Source organism: Dermacentor silvarum, chromosome 7 (assembly GCF_013339745.2).
Source record: "Dermacentor silvarum isolate Dsil-2018 chromosome 7, BIME_Dsil_1.4, whole genome shotgun sequence".
Taxonomy (NCBI): domain Eukaryota; kingdom Metazoa; phylum Arthropoda; class Arachnida; order Ixodida; family Ixodidae; genus Dermacentor; species Dermacentor silvarum.
Genome location: NC_051160.1, coordinates 96,446,159 through 96,456,102, shown reverse-complemented (window position 1 = coordinate 96,456,102; position 9,944 = coordinate 96,446,159). Strand labels below are relative to the sequence as shown.

Here is a 9,944-nt window from a genome sequence, read left to right as displayed (position 1 = left end):
TCGTGCGGAAATGTCTTTTCGAGCGTGAAAAAGACATTGTAGACAGAATCCAGAATGATTCCCGGCGTCGGTGGTAGTTTTGGTCGGCGGTGCATGCCGGCACGAAATATTTTCGGGGGGGGGGGGGGGGGGGGGCTGAAGCCCCATCAGCCCCCCGCCCCCTGGCTACGCCACTGCGGCACGCTAACCAAACCTCAAGCTGTCACACTACGCATGCTTCAGACGGGATCATATCCCAACCTGAATTTATTTCACTACATCAATCCAGACTGCTTTAGTCCAGACTGCCCTAGCTGCGGACAACGTAGTACATTAGACCACATGCTCTGGGGATGCCCCTCGTTACAGAGGGGCCCGCATCGATGCACTGCAGAGTAGTGGAGCTCCGTCCAGTCACGGCAATTTCGGGCTGTCCAGAGAGCCCACGATGCGGCGCTGGATCTCGGTCTCCCAGTCCCGACGTGGGTGCGGCCCGCGGCTTCGCCGCCTCCCTGAGGGGGGGGGGGGCGACGGAGCTTCTCAGGACCTTCATTAAAGTTCTTTGTCTATCTGACTGTATTAATATCGTATCATTTTACGCGCGCTTCTTGTTGGATATTGATCAGGGACAATGATCGAAGAAAACAATATTAGAGTGAAATAAACCAGGTTTATTGAATGCGTGGCGCGAGTAATGACCAATGTATTGCTAGGTAAATAAATCAAAGGGTACACATACCCGTAACAATATATATTCTCGATATATATGTGAGGTAAAAAATAAATATTCTAAACGCGCAAATTGAAAAAGTGAGAACTCCCGACCGGGTACGACCCCGACCAGACGGGTTCGTACCCATCAAGAGGCTTCCTGAGTAGACTGCACACAGATATAGATCCTCATTGTCCGGATTGCGGGGAAGAATTCTGTACTTTAGCCCACATGCTCTGCCAGTGCCCTGTGTTACACGACTTCAACAACAGCGAGGACTGGGAGAAGGCCATCACGAGCACTAAACAGGAAGACCAGTACAAGGCTGTCTAGGGTGCCCGTGAGAGAGCAGAGAGGCATGGCCTCCCGGCTCCAACATGGGATCAGCTAACAGCTAGCTAGGAGCTTCTCAGGGGCTCCAATGGCTGGCTCCTCAGGACCTTAATAAAGTTCTTTGTCTGTCTGTCCCGACCGGAATAAGCGCACGTGTTTGCAGTATCAAACACACTTATTAGTGAATACTGCACAGCAAATTCTCATTCGCAGAAAGAATATTCATAGGCAAAACCATCTTATATATATAAGATGGTAAGATGTACTGCACGACGCCGCATAGTCGTTTTCGTTTGAATGTAACGCATTACAGCTCTATTGAAGTCTCAAGGGTGAGTGACCGATGCAAGTGAGGACTGTTATTCCGAATGATTGTGCTGCCGGAGAGTCGTGGCTGTTGCGCAGAGGCGCAGTTCCTGAGAGAATTAACGCACGGGTGTTAGCAGGTTCATAGCTGTGATTCAATATAAACGCCCTGTTTTGGGGCAGCCTGTGAATCTGCTAACATGATTCAGACAAGGAATACTTTTTTGACAGTCTCACCATGTTTGCGATCCATTAAAACCCATGTGGTACCACCCTTATCTTCTTCAACGAACACAATAGATCTGCACATATCTGTACGTGTATGTGAGAGATGTCGTTCTTTTAATTGTTTCATTATGGTCGTTATTATATATTAGTGCATCGTATAACTGAAAGCAGCCGTTTATAATATACAAGCTGCTGAGTTGAGTGGTCATACATTTGGGAACGGCATTACATTTATATATGAACTATAGGATAAGCGTAACATGTTTTTCTCGGAAATCAGACTCGAGAATAACTTATTTTGTTTACACCCCTATAAAAAAGCCGAAAAACACAGCCACGTGCTTTCTTCTTTTTTTCTTTTTTTTAAACAAATTCTTCGGTTTTACTTGGCAAAACCACGATATGATTAGGAGACACCCGGTTTAGTTTCCACCACCTGGGGTTATTTAACATGCACCTAAATAGAAGTACACGAGTCTTTTCCCATTTCGTTCCCATTGAATTCCGCGACCTGAATTAAACCCGCGAGCTCCAGTTTAGCTGTGCAACGCCGTGTCCACTATATAGCCACTAATTACGATAACGCGCAGGCTTTCTTTCTTATCGACTGGAAAAAATTTGCACGTACGGCTAACGGCCAATTATTAGCATATAGAATGACTAACTAAAACGGTTTTCGGCGCTCGAGATCCTACCGCAATAAATGACCCCGTACCAATTACTCCGCATTCTGTTACGCGAGGAAGGCGGAAACTTGAATGGAATGTTGTGCTGCAGTTTACTCTTTTTTTATCTATAACAATGCAGCCCGTAAATCTGTGTACAAGGCGCCGGATGGGGCAGATATGCTTTACTTGTTTGAAGCGGCAAGCATATGTCTGCGTTTCGCAAGACCTACTGATGGAAAACTATAAGCGCAACAATACACACGAGGCATACATGCTGGTTCAAGAACGAGAAAAATATTTGTTCTCCAAAGAGAACCGTACAATAATATACAGAATGAAAGCCGACACTGCCGCCGCAATGCACGCGCAATCGCCGAGCGGCATTAGAAAATAAAATAAAAACAGAAAAGAAAGCAATTTATTGTTAAAGCATAAATACATCTCATATGCAAATATGAACACCATATGAGCAGTCTGAACGCAAATACCAGGGCGCGAAGTAGTACGAATGACCCGACCGAGCAGTATCGCCAGCAGTTTCCAACGGCGCGAACTCGATGGGGCCCAATCCACTTCGATCGCAGCGTCGCCACAGTATTTTTCCACGTCGGGCTCCTCACTGCTAAGCATGGGCGCCCCAGCCGCTCGTCACACTCAGCCGTATTCTAATACACTCTAGTCCTGAGAGCTCGATCGTGGCATTGTTTCCGGACACGAAGCGGCAAGCTATGACGTGCACGTTTTTATTCCAATAAAAGGAAGTACGAGGCATCCGTATATTGGTTATGCTGGTAATTAAGCTCCAAGCAAGTAATACAATGGTTCAAGATTCTGCCACGACATAGTGAGAGGACAAAATGCGAGGGACATCTTTATGAAACATTCCAACCTTAGTTTTATTGCGATAGCAATTATATGGACACTCAAAAGCAGATTTCTGCCGTCGGCGTCGCCGTCGCCGTGAGGTTCCGTATGACGTCATTTGGAGATGAAATCGTCGCCGCGCGCCGAACGCTGTATGTGCGAGTGAAAGGGCGCGAGGGGCGCGTCTTTCACGGGGAGTGAACGCACGGCGGAGAACAAACGCGCGTTCTGCGCCGTGCTCGCTTAAGGGCTGCAGAAGTAGGCGTCTCTTTTCTCCTTTACAATCACCATATATGTAGAGCAAACGCGCCTTCTTCAGACGCGCGAGAGGCCGTGGGGGAGGGGGAGGGAAGGGAGGCGACGTTTAGCTGCGGCACCAAGTGCCTATTTATATCAGAGGCTCCAGCAACAGTCACCAACGCCGCACGCATTTTGAGCTAACGCGGGCAAAACGCCGATGGCGTCGACAACAGTTCTGCGTGTTGTTGCTACCAAAGCCGCTCACCTTACTTCGTATGACATTGCTGTGTTGCTATCGCATTCATTGCTTCGCCCTTAGGGCGAAACTGTGACTTTTTTACGGACACAAACGACGATACTTGAGTTTTGCACAAGAATTTTACAGCTTAGTTGTTAAGGACTCACATTTCGATCGTCGCGTCCCGCTAATAGAAAAAAAACTCATTTGCCGTGTGCTGTATGTGCCAGGGAAAACACGTGAGGGCGAGGGACGCTCGCTTTCACGGGGTGCGAACGCACGGCGGAGAGCAAACGCCACTTATGTGCGAGTGAAAGCGCGCGAGGGCGAGGACGTGCGCTTTCACGGGGAGCTAACACACGGCGGAGAGCAAACGCGACTTCGCAGTGGAAGTGGAGTGAGTGGTGGGCGAGGAAGGCATCGAGGCACACTAGACTGTGCGTGCATAGAGAAAGGAATTCAACAAGAGCGGACACTCCCATAGAGCCCAGTGGCCGAATTGACTGCAGCGCGCCAAGCGTTCGGCATGAATCTCTTCCGGTTTCGGTTTTGGGCGCGCATTTTGAACGCAAGCTAGCACGCCAGCTGCGCCCCCCCCCCTTTTTTTTTTGCTCTTCGTGCGGAATCGGTTTATTATTTGGTAAAAATGATTGCGAACAATCTCGTCAAGTCCCATCGAATCTGTGCCACGTGCAATTTCACAAAGTAGACGCAAGACTTTTTGTGAAATGTGGAAATATTTATTTTGCTCTGTATAAAAGCTCGTTCCGCGCTTTGTGCGTTCATCCAAAGTTGTGACCCCAGGTAAGCTGTAGTTCCCGTATGAAACTCTACCGGATGGCACCAGATGAAAAAAAGTAAATTAGAAGCATGTTACATTTACAAGCACGTAACAGCATGTTACAAGCATGTGTCATTTTGGTATTTAGACATAGGAATACTGCGTGTAGAGGCGAAACGTGCGAAAGTGGTCAATGGGCGGCATTACAAACAAAAGCAATTCGCTTTTACATACATGGCATAGAAAATACCCCACTTATCCCAAACAATGCCATAAAATATGAAAACATCTGATTTCGAAGCGTTCCCCCATTTATGGGCATTATTGCCTGCACTTTGGCAGCACAAATACACTGGCGACTTCGCGTTTCCAAAACTTGGCCACGGGCGACGCGATGGTACGCGACATACACGGAGACGGACGGAACACAGGCTCCCAGCCGGACCATGCTAGACGTTCGCAGAATATCTTCTATTCGCACAAGACAATTGCGTGGGTACAAAGCCTGTTTTCAGTCCATTAGAAGACGGAATTTTCGAATGACAAGTTTCTGATATGTTCCTCGGCGTTATTTTTTGCGCGTTCATCCGGCGCCAGCACCACACTCCCATATGTTATCACTCTTGGCAATCGCCCATCGCGTTTGCAACAGGCGTGAGTACCGAAAGAAGGTATACGTTGTTGCGGGGCCACAAAAAACGTCACAAACTTGTCCCTCTAATGGTATATTCGAGTGGTCGCATCCATCCCCCTAAGCAGAGTCGTGCAGATCCGGCGTTCCCCGAACTCGGAGGTAGAGGACAAGCGCGCAAGCCGAACGTGTGACTCGCTCTCGGAGGAGGAAATGGCAGATGCGAAAACACGTGACTACTGCTAACGTCAGATGTTTTGCCTATCCAAAGCTAAACCGGCGGGCGCGCCGGTGGGACGACCGTTCATTGAGATGCCAGCATGCAGTGGCCTAGGTTGCCTTGGCTACGGTGTACCGTCGCGAAGAGTGGCGACGCTGGGCTGTGATGACGTTGCTAGAAACGCTCTAATCTCGACGACTGCTCCGACGACAGGGTGTGGAGCGCCTCAGAGCGCTCGAAGATGGAGGAGACGGACCGAAAAAAAACCAGCCGAACGCAAGGCGCGCACCCTCTTTCAACCAGCCGAAGACAACGCCGCTCGCGAGAACGGTCTAGAGCGCTCCGAAGCGGCCAGCCGAAGATGCCATAAGATTCATTACACGCCAAACTAACTTTATCACCACGTTGGAGCTGCTTATCGCTAACTGTGAAACAGCGCGCTGTGCGGCCAGCGTGCCTCAAAACTACCCCAGAAAGTAACGAAATTATTTTTCAGTAATGTCTGGCGTCAGAGAAAGCGGCACAGACTTCTCCTAGGAAGATGCACTAGACTATACGCTCCACGGCCGAGTTAGTTCTCGCTAACTGTGACATGGCGCCCTGTGCGGCCAGTGTGCCTCAAACCCGAAATATGTTACAATAATCCCCTAGGAAGCGTCGGAAACATGTCTCAGCACGATTCAATAACTCAAATTACTCAGCTCGCCATGATGGCCGAGCTGTTTTTCGCTAACTGCGTCTTAAGTCTCGGTCCCATGCCGTAAGCCTAAGTGCGTCGTAGACTGTGGAACAAGATTTCTCACCTTGCCGTAGTCCAATAGTGCAGTGGTGTCTTGTCCCAGTGCAGAAGGAATGCAAGAATACGCCGAGAACCCAATAAACCAGGTTACACTAAAACAATTACACCATCTTCCCGTAGGGGAACCCTGTATGCGAAGCAGCCATGGGGTCGACTCAAGTTCCCATTAGTTTTCATATCGGCCTGTCGCCACTGCCGTTTCGTGGCAGTGGCTCGAGCCCTCTTCTCCGTGGCGCTGTCCACGGTGCTGACACTGGCGTTGACGCTGGCGCTGTCCGTGGCACACATCGCGGCGTTGCGGGAGGAGAATGAGAGGACGAAGTGAATGATGATGAGTGGGCGAAGCACCGGGGGATCATTCCGGCAAAACGCCGGAAGCGTTCTCCGGAACCGGAAGTGGAACCGGAACCGGAGGTGGAACCGGAAGCGGAAGCGGAAGCCGGCTTCCGGAAGCCGGAGCTTGGCGTACATATACTATACATATACCTACAAAGAGAGAAGGAGGAGGAAGATGCGCATGCGCAGTGCGGGTGTGGACACCGCACGGCGGATGGAGGGATGGACAGAGCCGCCGGCAAGAAATGCTTCGCATTTTAAAAAAAGGAGACAGACGGGTCGCCGCGCGCGAGCGCTCAAACGCACGCGCAGCCGTCCTCGCTGGCTTCGGGGGAGTGTCTGGCGGATGACGCATGCATCTGGCGCGTCATTGTCCTGTCGCTAGGTAAGGCAAGAAAAATGATTCGCAAAGTTTAAGTTCATTTATACGCAAAACATTTTAGTTTTCGCGGCAAAGAGTCTAAAAGAAATCCATGTATGTTAACATAATTTCACTTTTTTTTTTCGATGCGCGCGGCAGCTAACGCTCGGCATAAATACTATAGCGTGACGTATGGTGACGTGTTTCCGGATGTTAGTTTTTGGCGAGTGTCCCCTCTTGTTGAATTTCTTTCTCTATGGTGCGTGTGCGTGCCCGCTCTCCAACTGCGGCCCATGCGCGCAGTCCTGCCGGCCTCTGCCGCCGACTCTCTCTGGGCTCTTGCTCCCCTCTCCCCAAACAGTCTCGGCGACGGCCACGTGCGGTCACACAAACAACGCGCAGAACTGTTCTCGACGGCGGCGGCGCTTTGCCCGCGTTCGCACTGAACGCGTGCGGCGTTGGTGACGCGATTATGAAGAACGTGCCAACCTTTGCCTTACATCCTATGGCGGTGTACCGTTAGCGACCATAAAGCCATGGTCCCTGTGGTCACTAAATAAATGAAAACCAGCACATCATATATATTTCTCATTCTTTATTAGTTCAAATAACTAATTACACCATCACATCTTAATAGTCATAATTGAAAATACATATTTCTCACCATAGTAGAGCTTTGCTGGTCTTCCATCTCCACCCAAGTGGAAGGGCTGACAGTTTTTTTTTTCGACACTTCGGAGCATAGCATTGTCCAAATTCTTAACAATGGAATTGTTCAACCCGGAGCAAGAAAAAAATATATATAGCACATTGTTGTTGGCCCCATTGTCTGTACTTATAAAGGTGTCTTGCGGTCGCTTTTGGAGTTTTAATTCGTATCTTCACGAGGTACCTTGGCAGCAAAGGCATGGAAAGAAGAAAGCTGTTTTCTGCAGTTCTGATTATCTCTACTTTTATGGTGCTGCAATGTAACGGGATCTTTTTTGGAAAACGTTACAATATCCGCAAGGTAGTATATATCTCCTTTTCTATGTCTGTCATATCGCTTCATCGAAGCAGTGGTTATGCTTCGAGAACCGTCACTGCTCTTTGTTCTCCGTTAACCACTTCAGACCCAAGAAAATTCTGTGAGTTTTATTTTGTACATTTTTGGTATCAGATAATGTTTGGTATCAGATAACTGCATTGTCAAAGTTCATGAGTTGCGCTTTACTTTTTTAAACTAATCCTTGGCGCCCAACAAAATTCTACGCGTTAAATTTTGTATATTTTCAACGCCACATCAATTTTTTACACTGCAACGTCATTGTCAATGTTTCATGACTTGTGCTTTATTATTTGAAACACTACCGATGGCGTCCTTTATAAAGTACGCTGGGCCTTCATGGGAGCAAAATCTGTTGCAGGTCACCAAATGTATATGCTATATTTTGTAGCTTCCTAAATCAGAAAGGCCTGCAGCGGACAGCCAACCGAAATTTTATGAAAGCGCGCATAGCCTTCACGTAGCAAAATGAGACTTTTTGTGGGAAATACCGTATATACTCGTGTAATGACTGCACCCGTCTAAAAGCCGTGCCCAGAACTTTCTAAAAAGTCGCCCCAGAAATATATTAAAAACTACCCGTGTATAAGCCGCCCCATTATTTTCGCGAAGTTTGTCAGTGTTATCTGTTGCGTGGTGCGAGAATTCCGAAGTTTTTTTTTTTCGGTGGCAAAACAAGGTAGCCGTGATGAGTTTGTGTCCTCTCAAGGTAGCAAAAGCGCAGCCTCCGAGACCTAGCGACTGCCTCAAAGAAGCTGTCCATGCCGGTCTGTGGAGCATCACCACTTATTCCAGCCGGAAATAGCCCAGAATAACCAGAGCTGGTACAAGGTAAAAGTAAGCGCAACTGAAAAGTTTGTCTTTTTCTCCGCGTAACGGCCGCACCGCAGATTTTACGCCCCAATCATGAAAAAAAAAAGAAAAAAAAAACTGCGGCCATTAAACGAGTATATAAGGTAGTCTTTCCGGGCACATGTTTTTACTATTCAAGAGTTTAGCACGACTTCAAGTAACGGGGAGGCCTTTCATGTTGCTTTCAGAAGCACGTGCGATGGAAACATAATATTGACATCGATCTAGACCTGATATTTTACGATGAATGCAGGCATTTAAGACTGATGCTTTCAGCATTTGGTTCAGTGGTAGTTAAAACGTTGAACAGACTCGCGACATCAACTTCAGTGATACTCAGTTCTTGCATTGCAATTCTGTTGTATGAGCTGCTTGGTGACTTTGTCAATGGAAATTTCTGAACGTTCAAGAGATCGGTTCTACGTATCGTTCCCCATTTTGAGTTGCCCTACATTCATTGCATAACTCATCTCGATCGACAGGAAAATGGATAATTTTTGTTCTGTTCTGTTTCCCCCCGCCTATTTTCCAAGTTGTAATAAAACTCTGCGTACGTTATCTCTCTTTGTAAATAATCTTAATACATTTGTATGTTTTTTATTTATCCAAATTTACTGTAACACTGCTCACTATTTTATTGACTGCTAAGGTACGACCATCATGATCATTGTCGCCAGCAAGGAAGAAACCAAAGGAATAATAGCAATACCGATGTATTCTTTAAGATAATTTTTCCCTGCGAGCGCCTCTGAATGGTTTGTAGCCACCAAAGAATATTTTGTCGATATACAGGTTAAAAAAACAATCCTGTGTGCTTCGAGAACAAGCACACGCCTATAGCATACACTTAGGCGCATCGTACTAGAAATGTACCTGCTTTAATTTTCTTTCGATGCTATGACGTATTGTACATGGAATGCCATGCATTCATCGTTTACGCCATTCTTTTTTAAAACTTACATACAGACTTAGCTTCGAGAAGCATATGCTGTGCTTGACAAAAATATAGAAGATACATGCTATGTCCACCACCCTCCAAGTTTAGTCATGAAAAATGAAATAATTCATCACGAAACTGGCAAAATACAACAATTTGGTCGTCTTGGCAGAACCCTTGTTAGCAAAGTGGCGTACTAGGAAAGACAGTATGTTAGTTCTTTAACTATTTGCAAATGAAAGTAGTACAGCACGTAAGAAGTAGGCTGGATCCCTTACTAAAGGGTCCCCTACTAAACACATTTTTTCAATCCTGATTAACATGACGGAATGAGTGAGATGAAGTTAAGTGACAGTAAATCTAGTAGGTAGGTAGGTAGGTAGTATACTTTATTGAGGTCCTGAAGTAGCCACC

General features: G+C 47.2%; 1 protein-coding gene across 1 annotated transcript in view; it reads left to right on the top strand.

Moving 5' to 3' along the window:
• The first annotated feature begins 7,554 nt into the window (after window positions 1-7,554).
• LOC119458295 (uncharacterized) overlaps window positions 7,555-9,944 on the top strand; it is a 41,458-nt gene continuing 39,068 nt past the window's right edge. The window contains exon 1 of the mRNA XM_037720129.2: window positions 7,555-7,705. Coding sequence (XP_037576057.1) covers window positions 7,604-7,705 — 102 coding nt within the window. The 5' untranslated portion in view covers window positions 7,555-7,603. The remainder of the gene's footprint in view (window positions 7,706-9,944) is intronic.